This window comes from Camelina sativa, chromosome 20 (genome assembly GCF_030686135.1).
Source record: "Camelina sativa cultivar CO46 ecotype springtype chromosome 20, ASM3068613v1".
Taxonomy (NCBI): domain Eukaryota; kingdom Viridiplantae; phylum Streptophyta; class Magnoliopsida; order Brassicales; family Brassicaceae; genus Camelina; species Camelina sativa.
In genome coordinates this window covers 29,703,328-29,729,257 of record NC_141899.1, presented here as the reverse complement: position 1 = coordinate 29,729,257, position 25,930 = coordinate 29,703,328, and the positions used below count along the sequence as shown (strand labels likewise).

The window sequence follows — 25,930 nt, the reverse complement described above, 5'->3', positions numbered from 1 at the left end:
ACAATGGAGCCTTGAAAATCTTTTTTTTTTTGTATATTTGAATGTCTAAAAATTCTAAATGTTTGTACTAACCGCTACTTGAAATCCAAATATGGATTACGCTCATCTTTATTTTGTAACTGAGATAACACATTATAATATTGATCTTTTGGAATTTGCTTATGCTTAAGAAAATTTTGAATTTACTTATTGAATCTTAATATCTATTTACTACAGTTTAATTGTTTATTTATAAGACTTAACTAATATTTTACATTGAGAATATTCTGGATCTTTAGAAAGTAAACCCTTTTGTTTATGTGCAAATACAAAAAGTTCTTGACAATCAAATAAAACATTATAAACTTTTTTTAAAAGATAAAACACCATATTTTAAGATATCAATTATTACATATTAAATAAGAAAAAGCAGCATATACTAAAGTATCAAAACCATTTTTCTTAAGATCTTATTACCGCGCTTACGCGTTGATACCTTCCTAGTTAATTATTAAAGGAATGCAGTGAATAACAAAAAAACTTTATAATTTAACTACTAACTATTCTAACCGCATACAATATATATTATATATTATATAATAATTATAAATCTAACCTTTGTCACCACCCTCTATCAATACCATCATTACCGGCCAACTCTTGCGATCACCACCTCCTGCCAACTCCGATGACCATCAACTCTGGCAGCCACCACCTTCGATTATCTCCGGCCATTTCCGGCCACCTTTTCTGGTCGTCAGCCGCCGGCTATCACTATCACCAACCACCATCATCAAACAAGGTAATTCTTTCTACTTTTAATTTTATTTTTCTAACTTTTTCAAATAACATGCTATATTTTTAATTCAATAATTGAATTTGGTTTTTTTTTTTCAACCATTGGATCATAGCAGGCTGGTCCATTAGCCAAATCCTTACATTCGTAGTAAGCGGGACTCGATCTCTGATGTGATGGTGCATTATGCATTAAGGACTTACTATTGAACACTGCACTAAAGTCATTTCACATAATTGAATTTGGTTATTAGGCAAATTGACCCTAATTATTATGGAGCAGACCCAAAAAACACGAAGACCTGGCTGAGCTTGAACAATATTTTTTCTAATGGTGGGGGATAAACAGCATGCAGCCGTACACTCGTCGGAACATGTTCGTCGCGTCCGCCACATCTCCCACGTATGATCTCATCTGTTTTCTGTCGCCACGTCTTATAATTACAGTAAAACTTTTGTAAAACAATTTTGTTTTTCGTTACAAACATTTTATCTTTAGCATGAATACATAATTGGCCAAAGTCTTTCGAAACTCATCATTTTCTCAGTTCGAATGTGACCATGATCCCATTATATTACGATCTAATCAACTGATATATAGCTTATCAATAACAAAAAAAAAAATATTATAATTTTGTTGACAAATAGCGTATCCATCCGCAAAGATGACATCTACAAATAATGGTTTAGTTTTTCTTGTTATATATATATAAATTGTATACAAATAAATACATAAAAGATTTGTCCTGTTGCTAATGCATGTGCCTATCTCAAAGATGTTGTGTAAGACACATGCACAAGAATAAGCCATGCAAATTAAAATGTGTCAACTCCGTTCATTGATACGTTTTCTTTATTACAGCGTGAATCCAAAATTTATTTTCCGATGAAGACATATAAGTAGCGTTTTAAGTGAAGTGTAAAACTAATGTACATAGTCGATTCTACAAACCTGGTTCAATTCTTAATAAATTTATTCTCAACAACTTTTAATAACCAAAATTTAAATAAAATATCCTATAAATAGCAAGCTTCACATAACACAAGTGAGAAACCACAAAAAGTAAGTAAGAAAAATAACACAAAATGGATCGAGTCTCTTCTCTTCTTTCTTTCTCCTTAACACTTCTGATATTTTTCCATGGCTACACAGCTCAGCAGTTTCCAAACGAGTGCCAGCTCGACCAGCTCAATGCCCTCGAGCCATCACACGTACTGAAGAGTGAGGCTGGTCGCATCGAGGTGTGGGACCACCACGCTCCACAGCTCCAATGCTCAGGCGTCTCCTTCGCACGTTATATCATCGAGTCTAAGGGTCTCTACTTGCCCTCTTTCGTTAACACCGCAAAGCTCTCCTTCGTGGCTCAAGGTACGTACAATTCTTTCTATTTCGAGATTCGAATTTGTGACTCTATGTAAATTATTCTCAAGCACATGCCTAATATAATATTCTCTAGGATAACTTTTAACTAAATCTATGTAAATTATTTGATACACTATATATAGGAAGAGGTCTTATGGGAAAAGTGATCCCGGGATGCGCCGAGACATTCCAAGACTCATCAGTGTTCCAACCACGCCAAGGCAGACAGTTCGAGGGTCAGGGTGAAGAAGGTCAAAGCCAAAGGTTCCATGACATGCACCAGAAAGTGGAGCACATAAGGAGCGGTGACACCATTGCCACAACACCCGGCGTAGCACAGTGGTTCTACAACGACGGACAGCAACCACTTGTCATCGTCAGCGTCTTTGATCTAGCCAGTCATCAGAACCAGCTCGACCGCAACCCAAGGGTACATATAAACCAAAACCTCAAAAAAATATCATTATCTAGTCACAAAATAACAGAAAGTGATGTGGTTTTTTTTGGTGTGTGTTATGAAGCCATTTTACTTAGCTGGAAACAACCCACAAGGCCAAGAATGGCTACAAGGACGAAGGCAACAGCCACAAAAGAACATTTTCAGTGGGTTCGGACCCGAGGTTATTGCTCAAGCTTTGAAGATCGATCTTCAGACAGCGCAACAACTTCAGAACCAAGATGACAACCGTGGAAACATTGTCCGAGTACAAGGTCCATTCGGTGTCATTAGGCCACCTTTGAGGGGCCAGAGACCTCAGGAGGAGGAAGAAGAAAGAGTAGGTAACGGTTTAGAGGAGACCATATGCAGTGCCAGGTCCGTTGATAACCTCGATGACCCTTCTCGTGCTGACGTGTACAAGCCACAGCTCGGCTACATCAGCACTCTAAACAGTTACGATCTCCCCATCCTTCGCTTCATCCGTCTCTCAGCCCTCCGTGGATCTATCCGTCAAGTAAGTTAAAAAATGTTATATATATTATTATCTAACTAAGCTAAAGCCAAAGTAACTTTTGCATGCATATGAATGAGGGTGGACATTTTGATTCGGTTCGCTATAATATGTCCATTTCTACATTTAAACATGACTCTTGAAACGTGTGTGGGTGTAGAACGCAATGGTGCTTCCACAGTGGAACGCAAACGCCAACTCGGTTCTTTACGTTACAGACGGGGAAGCCCAAGTACAGATCGTAAACGACAACGGTGACAGAGTGTTCGACGGACAAGTCTCTCAAGGACAGCTTATTGTCGTACCTCAGGGTTTCTCCGTGGTGAAACGCGCAACAAGCGACCAGTTCCGGTGGGTCGAGTTCAAAACAAACGCAAACGCACAAATCAACACTCTTGCGGGACGAACCTCAGTGTTGAGAGGTTTACCATTGGCGGTCATAACCAATGGATTCCAAATCTCACACGAAGAGGCAAAGAGGGTTAAGTTCAACACACTCGAAACCACTTTGACACACAGCAGTGGCCCAGCTAGCTACGGAAGGCCAAGGGTGGCTACAGCTTAGGAGCTTAAATCTGCGGTGTGTTTAATAGTGAGCCTATACTGTAAAAGGAAGTTAAATAGTAGTAATAGTAATAATGTACCAAAATGTAACTGGTTTTGTTGAGGTTTTTTACGTTTCTGAATAAAATCTCTTTTTGTCTTTCTCAATTGTCTTCTATTTTACCACTGTTTAATTTTTTATAACCTTTATAGTTTACATGTTACCCGTAATTGATTGAAGTCTTGGAAACTTAACATTTTCTCCAGTTCGAGTACGTGTCTGTTAAATTACGATCTTGTGAAAAGTAAAATCAAAATCAAAAATCAAATGTAAGATATGTATGGAGGTGTTCAACGTAATAGTATACGGTTTATGTACGATGTAATTTGAAATGTAGAGGTAAAAGATGTTGTTCGTAACGGGAGATTGTGATTTGTGTGGGTACAATAAGTTGATTGTGGGACACTAGCTCGGTCCCAGGGTCAGATCTATTGTGGCTTCTGGAAAACTTCGATTTTAGGAAATATAGTTGTATATATAATTCTTTTTTAAAAAAAAAACTGATTTAACTATCTATATCACTAACAGCACCTCTATCAGTTATATTTGATGAGTATATACAGAATTTTCTATAATTAATTTTAATATTATTTAATTGTAGAGTACCAAAAAATATGTCTTAAATGTCTACTTGAAGACATTTTTATTCACTTTGGACACTTTTGAACCATCTAAAAACACTTAATTAAATAACACTCACAACAAAATAACCAATGGAGATGGTCTAAAGAACACTTATATTTTTGGCTAAATATCTTTAGAAGTATTCATAGTTAAGTGTGTTTGAGATATAGCAATTTATTTTGCCAAACAAAAAAAAGTAGAGCAATTTCTGGACGTGAATTACACTATACATATGGATGGAACAATTGCAAATAGAAAAAAAAAAAAAAAAAACAAGTTATCCTACATATCAAAATGGTCAAACTTTGGCCCACTTTGATCCACAGTTTTTTTTTTCTGGCAACCAACTTGATCCTTAATTCATCGCTTGTAAAAGTATAAATTAATCTGTAAAGCATAAACTGTTAAATGCTGATGATAATTATTGAAGCTTTGTACCAAAATGCTACCAAAATGCTTGAAACATTGTAAATCTCATATTTGCTATCACCAAATATAACTGTCCCAAGACAGAGAATTTGGCTAGTCATTTAGAAGCAAAGAGAAGATGTAATTGAAGAGGGTTGCTTGCTAAGTAATAAAAAACCGCAACCAAATAAATTTTTAGATTTTTAATTATATGTACGATAAACAAGTTTGATATACTCTTCTTCATAATAATTATATCATTTAATAACTTATTATTTATGTAGATGTCAAAGTTACTTATTAAACTAAAATCAAACAAAATTGTGTCAAACCAAAACCAAATTTCAATGGTTTTAAAATTTATACAAAATAAAAACATTTGAAAAACCAAAAAAAAAAAAAGTGAATCCAAACCAAATTGTAAAACTGTATTGCTACTGTCTACTCCACGTCTCCACCCATGCACCCACCTCAGCCCCAGCCCCATCGCCAGCAACTTTAGCCCCAGTTCCGGCCCCAAACTTAAAGGGATAAGAAATGAGTGTAATAGACTGAGATTTTTTTTTCATCAAAAAATTATAATATATTCGGTAAATCATCATATAAATTGCTTATCATCCAATCAAGAGGATTAAAAGTTAAAACTATCCACATAAAAAATTGAATAATTAAAAAATATAATTTTGTAAGCTACTATAGTATAATTTATTTTATTAAAAAAAATTTCTATTGTATATTTTAAAAACCTTTAAAATGATTACATTAATAAAAGTTTAAATCCATTTTATAATATTGTTTCCATATGCTTTTCACATTCAAATATATTATTGTTGGTTCAGGTAAGTTATTTATTGAGATTAACAGAAGCAAGGAAGCAACATATGATGTATATACCACTAATATCACTAATATCAAAACTCATCACAATTTCAAGCGAAATTCAAGTCTAATACCTTTAAATAAATTACTATAAAAAGAATGATTACTAGTATACGTAATAATGGGAAGTATTGATGTTTAAGAGACACATGTTCTGATGGTAGCATTATCATTCCAACAAGGTCACCCTCAATCCGATGCTCAAATTCGCCAAACATCTCACATGAACCAACCTACACTTCACTCGCGTCACCACTGAACAAGCCTGTGACCGCCTCTCATCCACCGACGAAACTCATAGCTTTGTGGACCTTGTGTTCTTCTTCGATGGTCTGCCTAAAGATGATCCTAGAGACCCCGATTCGATCGCAGAGTCACTGGCATTATCTCTATGCTGTTTACTCCATGGGTTCCAGCTGTTACAACGGCTCATAACATTCCTTGTGAAATCCTCTGGATCAATGCTTGTGCTGTTTTCTCGGTTTATTACCGTTACTACATGAAAGACAAACCCTTTCCTCGTTCTCGAAGATCCTAATCAAACCGTGAAGTTACCAGCGTCTACTCTTGTGGTTTGACCTCCATAATCAATCAAAGCAGAGGTTATAGCTAGAGTTGCACCTGCAGCTATAGCTGTTGGGATGCTCCTTGTTGTAATATAGGAAAACAAATGTCACCACAATAAACCAGTTTACAATGGAGTTTAGCAACAAAAGAATGCACAAATTCATGGCAAGGAACAATTAAGCTCTTCCCAGACAAAAAACATATCTAACAATCCTTTGTTACTCCCACTCAATATTGTTGTTTGTCCGTCAGTTACTACTTAGATCCTAAAACCTATGAATCAAACTACATAATGCTAGGTCCAGCAACTTCAAATGGTCTTACCGAAACCAAATCAATTCCAAGCTACTTAATCATAGAGACAATGGTTTCTGCTGACACAATGACAAAACAGTAACAAACTATGAGACACGAAGAAACACCATTACCTCTATAACCAAGCACATAAGCTCCAGCCACAAAACAACAAAGTCCCTCTTGCAACTAAAGTTCTGAACCAATTGTTCAACATCGATGTAAACACCTTCGATTGCAGCAAAAGTCAGCCTGTGAGTTTCCATCATCTTCAATGTTCTGATAAACCCTGGATGAGCCACATTTCTCTCGCTAAAATGGTTCCTAATCATCACAACACCAAAACTAGTGACACTACCTTTCATTATCTTCATCATCGGACCATCCTCTTCTTGCGAAGGGTCAACCTAACAAATTACAAAACAATGCATCTGCGTTAAAGTCATACCAACCATTGAATCGTTTGTGAGAAAAAAATTAAAACATCAAACAGAGCTCCTGTTAACGTTTAATCAAAACACACTCGCAACGCCAAAACAGAGTAAACAGAAGAAAATAGAGGAAATAACAGAGTTGCTTATTTATTTAAATGATCCGATACAATGAAACAACGGTCACTGGGAACACAGATTCACCTTCTCACCTGCAAGAGTCTTGGAAGAGATTCTCCAGAAAAACGATGAGGGAAGATAGTTCTAGAAAGCTCTTAAAAGTTTACAACTCTGAAAATGCATAAAAGATAATGATGAGCTAACACTGCTCTTATACTGCCACCACATTAACAGTGTTAACCTCTTATTCCCGTTACTTGACGTTGACAACCTGCAACTTCTGCCACCTGCACATTGGCAGCTTTATTATTCCTTCTTCACGCGCCTGTCACTCTCTTATCCAAAACCATATGCTCCACGTGCGCTAAATGCCTCATTCGCTATATCAAAGCCCCCTATTTGAAGAACCTTGACCACAAGGTTCAAAAGCTTGGAACTTGCGTTGTAGATCATACAAAAACTCTCAAGTAGCTTCCTCCAGAGTCTCATTTTTCCACTGTACCAATACCTTTGTAACAGCACGGCCGTGACGTTTAACCATTTGGCGATCCAAGATTTGCACTGGTTCCTTGACAAAAATATCTAAAACGATAGTTGGTAACTGAGATGAAGTAAGAACATCACTAACCGCTGCCTTGATCTGTGAGACATTAAAGATCGGATGGATCAAGGAGGAGTCTGGTAACTGAAGTTTGTAGGCCACCTTATTACATCGGTCAATAACCTTATAAGGACCGTAATATGTTGGAGCCAACTTCTGTGTAGACCTCATCACAACAAAACCTTGACGATATGGTTGCAGCTTAACGAACATAGAATCTCCAATGTCAAGTTGACGTTCAGAGCGATGCTTGTCAGCAACTTGTTTCATGCGGTGTTGAGCTCGTAGTAAATGAAACTTGAGGATCAGTAGCATATCTTCTCGTTCTTGTAGACTACGAGCCACGACTGCAACCTTAGATTCACCCAGAAGATATGGTAGATGCACCGGTGGGGCTTGACCATAAACTGCCTCAAACGGACTAAGCTGAGTTGAAGTGTGAAAGTTTGTGTTATACCAAAATTCCGCCAAGGGTAACCAGTTGCTCCACAGTTGCGGTTTCTCACTACACATGCACCGTAAATATGTCTCCAAACACTTGTTAACCACCTCTGTTTGTCCATCACTCTGAGGGTGATACGCACTAGAAAACTTTAGCTCAACCCCTTGTAGAGAGAAGAATTCCTGCCAGAAGTTACTAACAAAGACCGTATCTCTGTCACTCACAATGGAATGAGGACAACCATGAAGCCTGAACACCGTATCCATAAAAGCTTGAGCAACAGACATTGCAGTATAGGGGTGTGACAAAGCCATGAAATTAGCCGCCTTAGTGAGCCTATCAACAACCACAAATATCACTGACTTGCCTGATGAAACTGGAAGTCCTTTGACAAAATCTATTGAGAGATCAGTCCAAATTGTCTTCGGAATTAAGAGAGGTTGCAGTAAACCAGGATAAGCAGCAGTATCATACTTACATTGCTGGCACACTGCAAAGCTTATTATATATGTCTGAGTATCAACCGCCATATTCTTCCAAAATGGAGTTACCTTTTTGTAAGTAGCATCTCTACCGGAATGGCCTCCGGTTCCTGAACAATGCACCATTGCAAAATGGAGTTGCGTAGCTGCACGTCATTTGGGACCACAATCTTGCTTTTTCTACGCAAAACTGACTGCACCCACAAATAATGTCGCTTTGCTGCAGGGTTTGCCTGCAACTCACTAATGAACTTCTTAAGTTCTGCATCTATGTCATAATGAGCCTGATTATCCTTCATGAGATCGCATTCCAAAACTGACATGGCCATGTGTAGCACCTCAGCTCCTTCAACTCGAGACAAAGCATCAACATTTATATTATCCTTGCCTTGTTTGTATTGAATCTCGCAATCAAATTCCAAAAGCTTAGGCAGCCAATGCCGCTGGATAGGCGTGTTCAATCTCTGCTCCAGAAGGTACTTCAAACTTCTTTGGTCAGTTTTGATAATAAAATGGTTTGGTAAAAGATAGTGGCGCCATTTTTGGACCGCAAAGACCACTGCTAACAGTTCTTTCTCATAGATTGACAAGTTAAGCTGCTTCCCTTTCAAATGGTGGCTGATGAAAGCCAAAGGATGGCCTTCCTGCATTAGAACAGCTCCAATGCCACTAGAACAAGTGTCAGTTTCGACCAAAAAAGGTTTAGTGAACACTGGAAGTGCTAACACCGAAGCTTGACTTAGAGCAACTTTAAGGTTCTTGAATGCTTCGAAAGCTTCTTGAGACTAAATAAATGAATCCTTCTTAGTCATTGACGTTAAAGGACACGCGATAGTGCTAAATGTTTTGACAAATCGCCGATAATAGCCTGCTAAACCCAGAAAACTGCGTAGTTGTTTCAAGTTAGAGGGAATGGGCTAGTTTGCAACAGCGTTGACCTTGGCAGGGTCTGTAGATACCCCACCAGCAGCAATAAATTCCTCAAATACTCAACCCTGTCTGTTGCAAATGCACACTTACTTTCCTTAGAAAAAAGACTATTCTGTCTCATTGTGTGAAAGACCAGGTGCAAGTGATTGATGTGGTCTTCCATATTAGAGCTGTAGACCAAGATGTCATCAAAGAAGATGATGAAAAATTTGCGCAAAAACTCCCTGAAGACATCATTCATCAAGCCCTGAAATGTAGCAGGAGCGATAGTTAGGCCAAAGGGCATAACTAAATAATCGTAATGGTCGTTGTGTGTTTTAAACGCCATTTTATGAATGTCCTCAGGCTCCATTCGAACTTGATGGTAACCTGCTCTAAGATCAATCTTTGAGAACATAGAGGATCCTCCCAACTCGTCCATTAGGCCCTCAATAAGTGGAATGGGGAACTTGTTCTTGATGGTGAGCACATTCAAGCCTCTATAGTCCAGACAAAGTCTCCAAGTTCCATCTTTTTTCTTAACAAGCACTACCGGGGATGAAAAGGGACTAGAATTAACTCTGATTGTGCCTGCAGAGAGTAGTTCTTTAACCATCTTGTCGATCTCGTCCTTCTGGTACACGGCGTACATGTAGGGTCGTTGATTAACCGGATCCGACCCCTCTTTCAAGACTATCTTGTGGTTGTGGCCTTTACGAAAAGGAGGCAGTGCAGTAGGCTCTTCAAAAATGTCGAAGAAAGTATGTTTTAACTCCAAAATAGCTGAATTGTTATCATTGTTGCGTTTTCTCATTCTCCACAGCACATAACATTGCATCTTTTTCTGTATTACTTCTTGAGAGCAAATCACAGAAAGTTGAACTGCTTCCTCTTAATTTTTGCTAAATTTAGACGCCGTAATTGTTATGACTGATCCTTCTTTAATTCCATGAAGAAGTATCTTATAATTTTTCCACCAAAAGCCCATTTCCAACTTCGGCAGATTCCATGTTGTGTCTCCCAGGGGTGCTAACCACTGAACTCCAAGCACCATATCACATCCTCCCAAAGGAATGAGTATGAAATCATCCTGAAACGTAGTACCCTGGAAGGACCATTGAAATTGCGGAACCTTACCCTGCACCTCAAGTCTACTACCATCCGCTACGGCAACAAGAGTAATTCCAGCTGTTTGTACTGCAACGCCCAACTTCTTTGCAGTTCTCGGGTCCATGAAATTGTGTGTGGAGCCTATATCCATTAAAATGAACATTACCTTCTTCCTGTGGATTCCCCTCACCTTCAAAGTTCTATAGTCTGCAATTCCTGCTACTGTGCTTATTGAACTCTAGGCATATCCTTGTCTTCCTCCAATGCCAATTGTTCCCCAATCACATTAGTATCCTCACTCTCCTCTTCTACTTCAATCATGAAGATTTGTGATTTTTTATGCTTCAGATAGTTATCCGGTGTGTACTTTTCATCGCAAATAAAACATAATCCCTTTGCTCTTCTGGCACTCATTTCTTCTTGAGATAGAAATTTCCTTACTGGCTTCTGGACACTGGAACCAACATTTTCCTGTGGAGTCTCCTTCTTGTTTTGAGGAAAATGTTTAACCGTTTCCGTCGTATTGCCACTACTTCCCTGCTTCGTATGAGACACCCCCGTCGTTGTTGTCTTAGGTGTAGGATGAGCCTTCTCATAGAGCCGTCCTAACACCAGACATTATCACACTGTTTGTGGCTGGAACATGCGGATGTGCATCTGAGTATCCATGCGCAACCCTGCAAGACATGCACACACCAAGTAATCCTCTCATAAAGTCACCCTCGTCCTGATCAAGTCAAATTTCAGATGATAATCCATGATCTCGTCAGTTTCCTGCAAATGCCTTCAACTCTGCAATCGGATCTTCCAACACATCCACAAACCTCTCCCTCATTAATAGCTTATACGAACCCCAATCATATAACAAACTCTAACCAAACAGAGTCTGAACTAAAGCATGGTACCATACTGCAGCATGACTATCAAAATGCATAGGTGCCATCCTTACCTTAGAATCACTCGGTGTAGAGTCTAGAACAAAATAGTCCTCTGCCTTATAGATCCATTCCAAAAAATGATCACTGTCAAACCTGGGGAAATCCACCCTTCCTAAGCGAGTAACTCATGGGTAGTGACCAGGACCAAAAAAATCCACCGCCATGTTGTTGCTCAAAAACCCCACCACTCGCATCTGGCATGGCCAACACTGCCAGAGGACTACGCGCACCTTGAGACCTCGAGCTTGAGGAAGCCTGCTGACCAGGAATCATCTTGATCATATGAATCATGTCGGCAATTTTTCAATCTAGCTTCCGATCTTGCTCTACAATCGCCAAATCTATCGCTTTGGTGCGATCGAGTAAGTTCCTTGCTTTTCCAGGGTTTTCTGCTTCACACTCCAATGTATGAGAACCATCACCGATGATGTCGTTCTTGTTCACCTGTGATCGCGTCTCCACCATGTTTCCAAGGATGCGATAGCTCTGATACCAATGTTAACGTTTAATCAAAACATACTCGCAACGGTAAAACAGAGTAAACAGAGGAAAACAGAGGAAATGATAGAGTTGCTTATTTGTTGAAATAATCCGATAGAATGAAACAACGTTCACTGGGAACGCAGATTCACCTTCTCACCTGCAAAAGTCTCGGAAGAGATGCTCCAGCAAAACGATGAGGGAAGATAGTTCTAGAAAGTTCTTAAAAGTTTACAACTCTGAAAATGCATAAAAGATAATGATGAGGTAACACTGCTCTTATACTGCCACCACATTAACAGTGTTAACCTCTTATTCCTGTTACTTGACGTTGAAAACCTGCAACTTCTGCCACCTGCACATTGGCAGCTTTATTATTCCTTCTTCACGCGCCCGTCACTCTCTTATCCAAAACCATATGCTCCACGTGCGCTAAATGCCTCATTCGCTATATCAAAACCCCCCCTGTTTGAAGAACCTTGACCACAAGGTTCAAAAGCCTGGAACTTGCGTTGTAGATCATACAAAAACTCCCAAGTAGCTTCCTCCACAGTTTCATTTTTCCACTGTACCGATACCTTTGTAACAGCACGGCCGTGACGTTTAACCATTTGGCGATCCAAGATTTGCACTGATTCCTTGACAAAAATATATAAAACGATAGTTGGTAACTGTGATGAAGTAGGAGACATTAAAAACCGGATGGATCAAGAAGGAGTCTGGTAACTGAATTTTGTAGGCCACCTTACCACATCGGTCAATAACCTTATAAGGACCGTAATATTTTAGAGCCAACTTCTGAGTAGACCTCATCACAACATAACCTTGACGATATGGTTGCAGCTCCAGGTCACTCTCTTATCCAAAACCATATGCTCCACGTGCGCTAAATGTCTCATTCGCCATATCAGCTCCACCCCAACAAACCCTAATTGGGCAATAAACGAAAAGACTCAAACACAAAACAAGATTGCTTAAAATTCCCCAATTTTCTCAGATTCGTCTCTTTTTAACACCAAAATACATGGACACATTACAAAATTCAAAAACCTAAGATAAGATTATAAGGAAAAACAAATATATCAAATTGGGTTTGATCAATTCTCTTACAGGGAACGTGATCTGAGAGTGAAAAGAAGAAAAATGAGAGCTTACCTTCGAGAGAAAGCTAGGAATAAGCTCACAAAATCTGAAATCCAAAGGAAAATGCCGCCATCAAATCTCTTACCAAGGTTATTTGATTGTTTCACCTCTCATGTCTTCTTCTTCTTCTTCTTCGAAGCTTTGGCTATCGACATGAATCGAGAGAGACGAGAGAGTGAATCAGACAATAAAAAAATAAAACAAAACTTTTTTTCATTTTTTTTTTACTCAGCCAATCACAATAAACATCTAATTTAACGACCGATGATTAATAAAACTGAGCTTTATTGCATTATATTTATTCTATTTTATTATTAGCAAACTTATAAGAAATTCGCTAGATACACTGTTGGAGGTGGTTTATTCAATATGGATGCTCTTCAGAAAGATTTGTTTTTCCTCTCTTATCTTTATCTCACAATCACATTAACATATACATATATATGCGTTGTAAATTTACAAGAGAAGTTAATGTATAGTTAAGAGCATCTCCATTAGTTATATTCGATAAGTGCCTAAAGATTTTCTTTTATAATTAATTCTAATATTATGTAACTGTGGGTGTCTTAAAAGTATCAGAAAATGTTTTAAGTATCTATTTGAAAACATTTTTGTTTACTTCCAGACACTCTCAAGACACTTTTAATTAAATAATATTAAAATTAATTATACAAAAATAAATAGACACTCAGCAAAAAATGACTCATGGAGATGGTCTACAACCATCTTCATCTGTGACAGTTTGGAGATGTCTTTTAAAACTTTTAAATATAAAAATAATAAAAAATATTATAAACTTGTGTTATCTCACTAAAATTGGTGTAGGCGCATGGACATTTAGATTCCAACATATGCAAGTGTTTCTAAATTTAATATTAAAATATTTTTAAGACATAATTAAAGAGATGACCGATAATGGTGTTCTAAAGAGCATTTTTATTGGTGTAGCCCTGAGACGGATCAAGATATGTGTTTTTTTAGGGTATCCAGATTTGTTCCGGATCCGGCCGGATACACGAAATCACTATCTGAATTCGGCTCCGAAAATTCCGGATTCCGGATATCCTTAAAAAACCGGATATCAGCAGATATCTGGATCCGATCTAAACTTTTTTTTCATTGATTTCGCCATGTCTTTTTCTCTCTTTCAACTCCTTTACTCTAGATCCACTCTCATTCTCTCTGTCTTTTCCTGTTATTTACCCTCATCTCTCTTTCTCGTTAGATCTCGATCTAGGCTATAGTTACGTTGGATTTTTGTGGCGAGAGAATAGCGGTTTTGTTCTGCATAGCTGATTCAGCGAACCTCTTTGTCGTGGAAGCACATTCGTTTTCAGATCTTGTAGATCCGCGAATCAAAAAAAATGATGAACAGACAAATCGAACAGAAGAAGTGTTAGATCTGTTAATTTCTTTCTTTTCATAATTGTTTCAGTTCATTCCCAAATTAAAAAACAGTGAAAAATCGAGAAAGGAGAACAAAAAAATATCTAGTAAAGTGAACTGCTCCTCAAATTCTATGAGAGAGAAAGAGACTAAAAAGCTTAATGGACCAGTTAATGACTTTGACCCATACGAATATTCTATAGCCCATTAATACTCAATAGTCCACTAATAATATTAGACCCATTAACAATACATCCGGATCCCGGATATCCGGTGCACATTTTTGTATTATCCGGATCCGGCCGGATCCTTAGTTTTAATATCCGGATCTGGATCCGCTTGAGTGGATATCCTATTTTTTGGAACGGATCCCGGATTGGATGCCAAATACTGGATAATAGGTCTCAGGGCTAGGTATAGGTGTCTTTAAAAAAAAATATATATATATATATATATATATATTGTCATCCTAACATTAATTAAAACATTGGTAACCCAAACCTGAGGAAAATTGATTACAAAAATAGTATCCGACACTAACAGTCTAGAAGAACGAGCTAAACAATCAGCCTTCACATTGGACGTCCGAAAATCTTGAAGAGAGTAAAAGAGGGCAAGAAGGCACTAAGAGCATCTCCAACCCATCTCTATATTTTTCTCTATTTAAGAGGCAAATATAGCAATCCCTATTTAGAGGTAAATTTGCTCCAACCTACCTCTATTCTTATAAAGGAAAAAATAGCAATCTCAATTTAATAGGTGACAATAGAGGTGGGTTGGAGTAAAACTCACTTCTATTATAGAGTTTCTCTACTATAGAAGAAAATATAGAAAAACTCATTGGAGATGGTCTAAGTGCCTGGGATATCCAAGGAATTCCGGTGAACCCCAGGATAACCCTTAAGACTACATTGGCCTCCTCCCACAATAATTGTTCGCCTAAAGCCTGATTAATAATATCCAATGGGTCTGACTGAATCCCTTAAAAGACCTTTCTATTCCTATCCTTCCATAAGAACAATACAAGCCAGGGTATTGAATGATGAGTAGCTCCTAGAGCCAGAGAGAAAGTCCCACACCCAAAAATAATTCCAAAGTTGAGTACATCGACTCAGTTGGAAAACTTTCTTGAGGCAACGCTACCAAAACCGAATCCAAAATTTGACGGGAATGTGAACACTAAGAGTGTATGATTAATCATTTCTGCCGCAAAATCACATCTTTTACACAACACGTATCACAATGAACTCCCTGATAAGCTAAGTGTTCCGTCACTGGGAGAGAACCCCACGCTAATATTCCAAAAAAGTGTTTAATTTTTGGTGGGAGGTTCCAAGCATGAGCCTTTAAGGCAGTATAACTCGGACTGTACTTGATTTTGGCCGTCATGGCTTGAGCTAACTTATAACCCGACTTAACTGAGTACGCTCCAGATTTTGTATAATGCCATACCAGCCGGTCTGGCTTGAACAATTTGCTAATAGGCAAACTTCTAATAACTGGATATCCTCCTCATCGATAAACTCTTGGAGAATAGGCAAATGCTACTATCTAGAAAACGGATTAATCAAGTGATTAACCATTAAGTTTGGATGTAATTGTTGACCCCTACCATTTGCTGGTCTAGGATGTTGGTCAGGAATCCAAAGATCGCACCAAACCGAAATACTACACCCTGACCCTAACATCCATCGTGCACCTCTTTCCACTAAACTTTTAGTTGAGAAAATACTTCTTCACCAAAATGAAGGGTAGTACGGCTTTCTTACCAGCAATGGGTGTTTATTCCTAAAATAACGACCCTTAAACACTCGAGAAAATAAGGTCTCTGGGAATTGAATTAAATGCCAATACTGCTTAGTCGACAATGCATTATTGAGTTTATCCAAATAACAAAACCCCAATCCGCCATCAGTTTTATCTTTACACATTTTGTCCCATGCCACCCATTGAAGACCCCGATCTTTCCCATCATAATTCCACCGGAAATTCGAGATAGCACTTGTTAACTTTGTTGTTAAATCCTAAGAGAGTTTAAAACAGGACATAACATGTGTTGGAAGGGCCAAGGCTACCGACTTAATCAGAACTTCCTTCCTTCCCTTGGATAAGTATTTAGCCGTCCAGCCATTAACCCGATCATTCAACATGTCCTGAACATTACCGAAAACCTTATTTCTTGAAACCCCAAGATTCTCGGGAATACCCAAATAGGAGACCATACCCCTCCCTTAGAAATCTCAATCCAATTTTAACTTATCCTTAATCGCAGTTGTAACTTTTTTACCAAACATAATAGAAAAATTTGTCAACATTTACCTCCTGACCGGAAGCTTTACCATAGTTAGCTATGATATTCATGACCGTTGAAAGTTGTTCTTCATATGCTTTACAAAAAACAGACTATCATCCGCAAAAAAGCAAATGGGAAATAGGAGGACAATTGCGGGCAAGCTTAATAACAGTAATTTTTTCCTCCCTCTCTACCTTCTTAATAAAAGAATTAAGCAAAGACTTAGAATTAAAGTATAGAATAAACAAAATATAAATCTAACAACCCCTAAAATTGCCACCTAAACTAAGATTATCCTTTTAAACCCAACTAGAAAACTACTCTAGTATGTTTAAGGAAATCATCAAAGCAAGGTTGAATAAACTCATAAACATAAAAAAATAAATAGAGAAAAGAGTTTTAGATATTACTTCAATGATTATAAATAAGGTGTAAGATCTTCTTCCTTTAGAAACAATAATAAAAGTAAAACGAATATAAAGAGAACTGGTGGATCTTCAAAGCTTCAAAGGAACGGCAAGCAAGAGAGCTTCTCTGGTCGTCTAAGGTCGCACGGGAGGGGCAGTTTAAGAGGCAACGAAGAACACCTAAAATACTTGATAATAGACATTAAAGCCATGAAATCATGTCAAACTCTTTCTAAATGCATACTAAAACTATAGCTAAAATGGGTAAATTAATGATGTTATCAATAAGTAACCGAACTCACACACCACATTATCCATGAATCCATTTTGCATTAAAGCCTAAACTAACTAAGACCACCTCCAAAAAGTTACATTCTACACGGTCATATGCCTTACTCATATCTGTCTTGAAAGCCAAAAAATCCGATTTACATAACCTATTAGTTCCATGAAATATCTCTTGAGCAATCAGGATACTGTCCATGATTAACTGTCCTGAAACGAAAGCCGATTGAATTTCCAAAATTATTTTATGTTACATATTGTCTTAGATATTTTTTATGATTAATTTATTATTAGTTAATTGAGTGTCTTAAAAAAGAGATGTTAAATAGTTTTTTGTAGACTTGTAATGGATAACTAAAGTATTAAATACTAATTATTTTTCTTATTTTATAAGTCACTAAAAAATATTAAAGAATCAAAGAGTAGAAAAGAGAGTAGAAATGAAAAAGAGTTTCTCAAGGTAGATAATTAAGAGCATTTACAATAGGAATTTCTCACAAAATTTTCTAACTTAAAAGAACTTTAAGAAAATGTTTACCGAATAAAAAAAAAAGAGAAACTCTCCCATACACGAATTTCGAGCCAATATCATCTTTTCAACTCTCCGGCGTAGATGTAGCTATGGCTCGTCGGTGTAGCTCCGGGTCGTCAGCGTCGGGGGATCTTGCTGCTTCTCTCTGCTTCTTTCTCCTTTTTAGCTCTTCCTTATTAACCTTTTTCCCATTTTTCCTAATCTTTTGCTACCTTTCTCAATCTATTATGTCAACTCCAAATCTGGGAAATTCCTCAATCAACAGTTGGATCAGGATTCCGGTCAAACTCTCCACCTTATCTATGTACCCTGTCTTACTATCTGCGAATCTGAAGTCCTCTGCACTACACAAATCACGTTTTGTAATTTTGTTTTCACATGGAAACTTCACCTTGGCTTCGTTGATGGCAAAAGAGCTTCTGCTTGTACCATCAGCTGTGTCTCGCCGGGGGAGGATGTCGACGGCGTACGGCAAGGGTTTTTTTAGGACCACCATTTTCAGTTCTTCTTGGACCTCCGCTTCAACCCCACACCATCGCCAGAGCTTGGCAGGGCCGAAAATGCTTCTTTCGGAGATGTATCATTCATTGCAAATCCTGGTAATTCCTCTGACCAGCCGCCGCGCATCGAGCTGTTTGTGGCCACCAAAAGGAAACCCTACTTTTTCTTAATGGACCTGATTCATGAAGTCGGTCCATTAACAGTTTCTCACCTTCAGTGTAGTGATCCTCACTACGGAATAAAATTTTCCTGAAGAATTGACCCGGAAGGGGATCAAAAAGGAAGGAAGTTACGGGAGACGCCATCGAAAATGTGTGAGTGGAGGAGAATATTCTTGATTCCCTGGAGAATTTAGTGAGTGGAGGAGAATATACTTTGACGCCATGCGAGTTGGGTGAATGTAAGCTTGACACATCGCCCCCTGAGGTGACATCACCACACGCCTGAGACATGAGAAGGCGACACCTCACCTCTTTTGCATGTCTCCACTACTTCACTCAAGACTCTATAAATAGCCTCATTCTTTCTCATTTGGAGAAGAGAAAATAAAGGAGTGCCAAGGGCTGTCGAGAGTGCGAGAGAAGAGAAGGGAGCGAAGCTCTGGAGAATTGTTTTGAGAAGTCTCGCCGATCAGTTGCTGCATCTGCAAAGTGAAGATTGAAGCTACCAAGGATTCCAACGGTTTCCTCTTGGGTTCTTCGACAATCTGTGAATTCACGGAGCATAGATCTGAACTAGATTGTTGTCAATGACTCAATCTAGTGTCAGTTTGCATGTGCATATAGTTGCATTTCTGCTTGATTTTCTTGTTAGAATTTCTTGTGTTTTGCATGCACCTTGAGTTGGTTACTCAGTGTGGGATGTGCTCCATGGTAGATCTTATGCATGATTGCGGATCTGCATTTTAGATATATTGCATGTGAGGTTAAGTGGTGGTATTTAGTGATTTATAAGTTCTTTAAGGCTTATAAACTTGAATACCCACTTTTGGTGAGGACTTGGTGTGTTATAAGTTCTTTAAGGCTTATAAACATAAGTACCCATGAAAATAGAAGGTCTTAGTGTGTGGCATTGTGACAGGAGGTCCAACAGCCATAAGCACACTATGACAGGGATATGTCTGACCTTCGCCCGGTTGGTTACGACATGCATCATACATAAGTGTTGTGTTGCATGTCGAATGCTCGGAGAGACTTGGTTAGCTACCAAGGCCGGAGCTCTACACGACGGTGTAGTTATGTGGAAATCTCCGATTGCATGCCGAGGTGGATGCAATGCGGAGAAAATGGGTGATTGGCGAGAGGCAGCATATATGGGCCATAGTAAACTTGTTTAAAAATATTTTCTTTTTATTCAAGTTTGCATGTTTGTAGATTGCTTGCATTTGTTGCTTTTAGCTTCTGCATGTTTTCTATGCTTGATTGCTTGTTGTGTGTTGCATGATTGATTCCGTGTGATTTTGGGGTTGGGATGAGAATCTAATCTTCTGCAGGGACCCCTGTTACTCACTAAGTAATCTTAGATTACTTATGATAGTGTTTGTCCTGCAGGCAACCAGTAGAGGGTATTAGAGGGCGTGTTGGACGATAGGAGCCCGGAAAGTAGATTTTGTGCATTTGTGTAAAGAAAAAGTATGTTATATTTTATAAGAAAAATCTGTATAATCTTTTTGGCAATAGGTCTGGCCATAAACGCTATAAATATTTTGCTAAGACTTGTGAATTATTTTATTTAACAAAAGAATCGGTTTTATATTCGAATACGAGTATCGGCTCATAGATCCTTGTCCGGGACAGCGCAACACTTGGGCATCGCGAAGGTATAAAAGCCTAAGTGGTGTCTATAGTGGTGGAGACCTCGCTGATGGTCCGGCCAAGGCCATAAATGGGGTTTAGAACCTTGGCCGGGTCGTTGGTGGTCGTTTCCAAGTGACGTCTCAGGGCCGTTCTGGGTATTTCCGGCCATAAGACGGTTCGGGGGCGTTACATTCAGCCCATCTTCCAAAAAACCAAGTCCACCTATTCAAATTCATTGACAAACTCTAGCTCATAATTAGCTCTAGATTGTGTCTATCTTCTCTTAGGCCGAGACTCCTCTCGAGCGATAAACCAATTAGACTGCTAGGTTTTCTCATTCAGTTAGTTAGATCTCTAGTATCTGCTCTTATATGGTAATCACCTCTGCTCCCGTGGTTCCGAGGTTTCTTGACGTTTCAGCTCTAAACTCTTATTGCCAACAACTTGATTATGGCTATAGAAGACTCTTAGCCAATAGTCACCATTTGTCAATACTAGCAAGCGACTTTAGCCACCATTCAAAGACCTTCAATCCTATATGCTTTGCTTTTCTGAAACGATTAGAAAGCATCACCCTTCTTTCGCCGGTAAAATTGAACTATAACTTGTCCATGTCATGCTAACTACAAAATTTGTGTGGAAGCCTTAATCTCCATGGTTATGGCTCTTATGCGAGAGAGACTCTACCTGTTATGTTACGGTGTGAGATATATCTTTGGTGCATCCTTTTGATAGCTTCTTTTGAGAGTTTCTTTGCTCCCAAGTTCATGAAGTTTCATGGTTTGGCCTTTAACTACTTCAAGGAGCTTTTTTCGCGCCAGCAAGACGCTTAGCAATGAATTCATTATCAACATCACCTAGTCTTTATTTGATAGGGACCATCTAGTTTTCATTGAACTTCTCGTGGAAAACTTATCGACACACCTTGACCTCTCATGTGACATTTTCTTTTTAGCTTATGCTTCAAAGCTTTTTTGGATTAATCGTCGTTGTATCTTATTTTATTTTTTTGTGATATTGGGAAATGTTTTTGTATCTTTTGTTTTAGACTTTAGATCTCTGTACCCTGCTCTTATAGTTATGTAAATGAAATCAAATATTTGACCCCAAAAAAAAAACTTTAAAAGGCATTCTCATTTGTTTTGAAAAACTTTTACAATAAAAATTATTATTTTATATTTTATTAATTTTTTTGTTGATGATAAATTGGATGAGAGACTACCAATGCAAATGGTCTAATAACAAATCTGTAAGAAACCACAGTAATACAATATCATGTTTTTAATGACAAATTTAATTTTAAAAATAAAATTTAAAAACATAACTAAATAATATTGGAAATTTTAATATTTTATTAATTAGATATATATCCAAATCGGTCTCTCCACCATCTTATTCTCCTTAATAATAGACTTTTATCACTATTGATCATCATCTTCTTAGGTTTCACTATTCTTAATATTCTAGTTCTTCATGTTTCATTCCTAATCTCTTGATTTGATACTTTCTTCAATATCATTCTCTTTATAATTACGGTCTAATCAGTTTATATATATAGCTAATGGATAATAAATAACATAAACAAATTTTAATAATTTTGTTGACAAAATAGCATATCCATCCGTACGGATGATGGCATCTACAAAAAATGGTTTATATACATCTTGAGAGTTGTACACAATAAATACATAAATAAATACAAATTTGTCCTGTTACTAAATAAGTAAATAAAGATTACGTGCCTATCTCAAAGCTGATGTGTAAGAAACATGCACACAAATAAGCCATGCAAAATGAAATGTGTCGAGTCTGTTCATTAATATGTTTTCTTTACAGCGTGAAGACATAAAAGTAGCAATTCAAGTGTGTAAACTGTACATAGTCGATTCTATATACCTGGTTCTTGTTAGAATCAATTTATCCTTCAATAACTTTAAATAAACAAAATTCAAATAAATATTCTATAAATAGCTTTACATAACGCAAGTAAGAAACCACAAAAAGTAGGAAAGAAAAACAAAAATGGCTCGAGTCTCTTCTCTTCTTTCTTTCTCCTTAACACTTTTGATATTTTTCCATGGCTCCACAGCTCAGCAGTTTCCAAACGAGTGCCAACTCGACCAGCTCAATGCGCTCGAGCCATCACACGTACTGAAGAGTGAGGCTGGTCGCATCGAGGTGTGGGACCACCACGCTCCTCAGCTCCGATGCTCAGGCGTCTCCTTCACACGTTATGTCATCGAGTCTAAGGGTCTCTACTTGCCCTCTTTTGTTAACACCGCGAAACTCTCCTTCGTGGCTCAAGGTACGTACGATTCTGTCTATTTCGAGACTCGAATTCGTGACTCTATGGTCCATGCTCTTTAGAACAAATACATTGTTAGGGATTCATATTTTGATCAAAAATGCACTATATATAGGAAGAGGTCTTATGGGAAAAGTGATCCCCGGATGCGCCGAGACATTCCAAGACTCATCAGTGTTCCAACCACGCCAAGGCAGACAGTTCGAGGGTCAGGGTGAAGAAGGTCAAAGCCAAAAGTTCCATGACATGCACCAGAAAGTGGAGCACATAAGGAGCGGTGACACCATTGCCACAACACCCGGAGTAGCACAGTGGTTCTACAACGACGGACAGCAACCACTTGTCATCGTCAGCATCTTCGATCTAGCTAGTCACCAGAACCAGCTCGACCGCAACCCAAGGGTACATATAAACCAAAACCTCAAAAATATATCATTATCTAGTCACAAAATAACAAAAAAGTGATGTGCTTTTTTTGGTGTGTGTTATGAAGCCATTTTACTTAGCCGGAAACAACCCACAAGGCCAAGTATGGCTACATGGACGAGAGCAACAGCCACAAAAGAACATTTTCAGTGGATTCGGACCTGAGGTTATTGCTCAAGCTTTGAAGATCGATCTTCAGACAGCGCAACAACTTCAGAACCAAGATGACAACCGTGGAAACATTGTCCGAGTACAAGATCCATTCGGTGTCATTAGGCCACCTTTGAGGGGACAGAGACCTCAGGAGGAGGAAGAAGAAAGAGTAGGTAACGGTTTAGAGGAGACCATATGCAGTGCCAGGTCCGTTGATAACCTCGATGACCCGTCTCGTGCTGACGTGTACAAGCCACAGCTCGGTTACATCAGCACTCTCAACAGTTACGATCTCCCCATCCTTCGCTTCATCCGTCTCTCAGCCCTCCGTGGATCTATCAGTCAAGTAAGTTAAAAATATATATTATATAATATAACTAAAAACCAAGTAACATTTGCATGCATATGAATGAGGATGGATATATTGAAAAGTTCGGTTCGGTTTATCTGAAACTCTATAACCAGTTTAATTGAGTTTCAAAATATTTTGGTTTGGTTGGTCTCAGTTAAGGTATCGTTCGCTATAATTATATGTCCATTTCTACATTTAAACATGACTCTTCAAACGTGTTTGCGTGTAGAACGCAATGGTGCTTCCACAGTGGAATGCAAACGCGAACGCGGTTCTTTACGTGACAGATGGGGAAGCGCAAGTACAGATCGTAAACGACAACGGTGACAGAGTGTTCGACGGACAAGTCTCTCAAGGACAGCTTATTGTCGTACCTCAGGGTTTCTCGGTGGTGAAACGCGCAACAAGCGACCAGTTCCGGTGGGTCGAGTTCAAAACAAACGCAAACGCACAAATCAACACTCTTGCTGGACGAACCTCAGTCATGAGAGGTTTACCATTAGCGGTCATAACCAATGGGTTCCAAATCTCACACGAAGAAGCAAAGAGGGTCAAATTCAACACACTCGAGACTACTTTGACTCACAGCAGCGGCCCAGCTAGCTACGGAAGGCCAAGGGTGGCTGCAGCTTAAGAGCTTAAAAATGTGGCGTTTAACAGTGAGCCTCTACGGCTCTACTGTTAAAGGAAGTTAAATAGTAATAATAATGTAACTAGTTTTTGTCGAGGTTTTTACTTGTAAACTGCAACTCCTTTTCTGAATAAAATCTCTTTTTGTTTTTCTCGATCGTCTCTTTATATTTTACCACTGTTTAAATTTGGGAAAACGAGCTATTTCCCCCTGAAAACTATCAGATAGAGCCCGAACTTTGACCTCGATCTAGATATCCCTTAAAAAAATGTTCTCAACCTATATCTCGTCTAGTCCATAGTTCAAAATCTATTTACCCTATAGAATAAGAATTTTCATCTAATTACCCACACACATCGGTTTTGTTTGGTATATTGTTTTCAACCAACTAATAAACGATTCACTAAACCGAAATAAACTTAAACTAAAACCAAATAAATTAAATTATTTATTTAATTAATTTATTGAATATGTGAAAGAAATAGGAAGCCCGATGGCTTTCTTCTTCCTTCGGCTTTCTCCCTTTGATGATGGGGAACTGTGATGTGATGATGTCAGCTCTGATGATGGTGACTACAGATATATTTAGCAGCAGTTCCGATCTACATATCATCCATTTTGACGTGATCTATTTCACATCTTCGAAAACTCCAATCCATTTGGCTTCTCCTCCGATCTACTAGCTTCAACCCGCCAGAGACTAACCGATTTCGCGTCATCGTTAAACTTCCAGTTCGAATTTTATCCAATTGGAAACCTAATCGATCCGAGTCAACTCGGGACGAGACAAGGCAAAGCTGTGGTAGTGTGGTTGTTCACTGGATGCAGCACTGGTTATACGACATCACCGGAAACGAAATCGAGACGTTGGAGATTCTACGGAGGCTGAAACCAAAACTGATTACGGTGGTGAAGCAATAATTTACGACGATGGAGGAAGCTTTTAAGGAAGATTCTTGGATTGGGTGAGGAGAGTGGAGAGAGGTTCACGGTGGAGATGTGAATAATGTGATTAATGGTGTTTGCAAAAATAGAGATGTGAATAATGTGATTAACATTGCGGCCTGCTTTGACCTGCTTCATAATGTGATTAATGGTGTTTGCAAAAATAGAGATGTGAATAATGTAGTGGAAATTATTTCTGGTAGTTCAGGTTTTTTCACAAAAATCGGGAATCAGAAGTGAAACAATGAAGAAGAAACGAAGAAATAGGATCCATTTTTTTTTGTTTTTGTGGTTTTAATTATTAAAATTCTCTAAATCAGATGAAAAACTTGACATAAATGGTTTGGTATCAGTTTGATTGGTTTTCTATAAGGTTTAGTTTGTTAACCAATTAAACCGAGATTTATGGAGAAATAGGAATTTAACTTTTTTCGCGCGAGGAAATAGGAATCGAACTTTCTTTTCAGAGATATCTAGATCGATGTCAAAGTTCGGGCTCTATCTAGAACGATATGATAGTTCTCGGGGGGAAATAGCTCGTTTTCCCTTTAAATTTTAAAACCTTTTATAATTTATATATTATACATACTGATTGAAGTCTTGAGAAAATGAGAACTTTTTTTGTTGAAGAGAACTTAACCTTTCTCATATTCGAGTTTATATGACCGTTAAATTGGGAGATCAATGAGATTGATCCAAACCGAGTCGAGATCAACAAAAACTATGAAGGGATCAGGTCGAGGTTTGGTAATGGAAGTGTTGTGGATTTGTCAATATATTAATTTAGGAAATTACCATT

At 38.2% G+C, this 25,930-nt stretch overlaps 2 protein-coding genes across 3 annotated transcripts; both read left to right on the top strand.

Moving 5' to 3' along the window:
* The first annotated feature begins 1,572 nt into the window (after positions 1-1,572).
* On the top strand, positions 1,573-3,798 carry LOC147919586 (12S seed storage protein CRA1-like). 2 transcript variants are annotated; one of them, XM_087505076.1, is made up of 5 exons: positions 1,573-1,837; positions 1,928-2,143; positions 2,281-2,567; positions 2,659-3,090; positions 3,248-3,798. In XM_087505076.1, exons 3-5 carry the CDS (start codon positions 2,292-2,294, stop codon positions 3,650-3,652), a joined length of 1,113 nt encoding a protein of 370 aa, XP_087361202.1. In that variant the 5' UTR covers positions 1,573-1,837; positions 1,928-2,143; positions 2,281-2,291; the 3' UTR covers positions 3,653-3,798. The 2 variants fall into 2 exon arrangements, with proteins under 2 accessions (XP_087361202.1, XP_087361201.1); XM_087505075.1 differs by having other exon boundaries at positions 1,660-2,143.
* An 18,374-nt stretch (positions 3,799-22,172) lies between these two features.
* LOC104775169 (12S seed storage protein CRA1-like) lies at positions 22,173-24,340 on the top strand. Its single transcript, XM_087505074.1, has 4 exons — positions 22,173-22,624; positions 22,740-23,026; positions 23,118-23,549; positions 23,785-24,340. The coding sequence occupies exons 1-4, from the start codon at positions 22,342-22,344 to the stop codon at positions 24,187-24,189; spliced, it is 1,407 nt and encodes a 468-aa protein (XP_087361200.1). The 5' UTR covers positions 22,173-22,341; the 3' UTR covers positions 24,190-24,340.
* Positions 24,341-25,930: the final 1,590 nt, after the last annotated feature.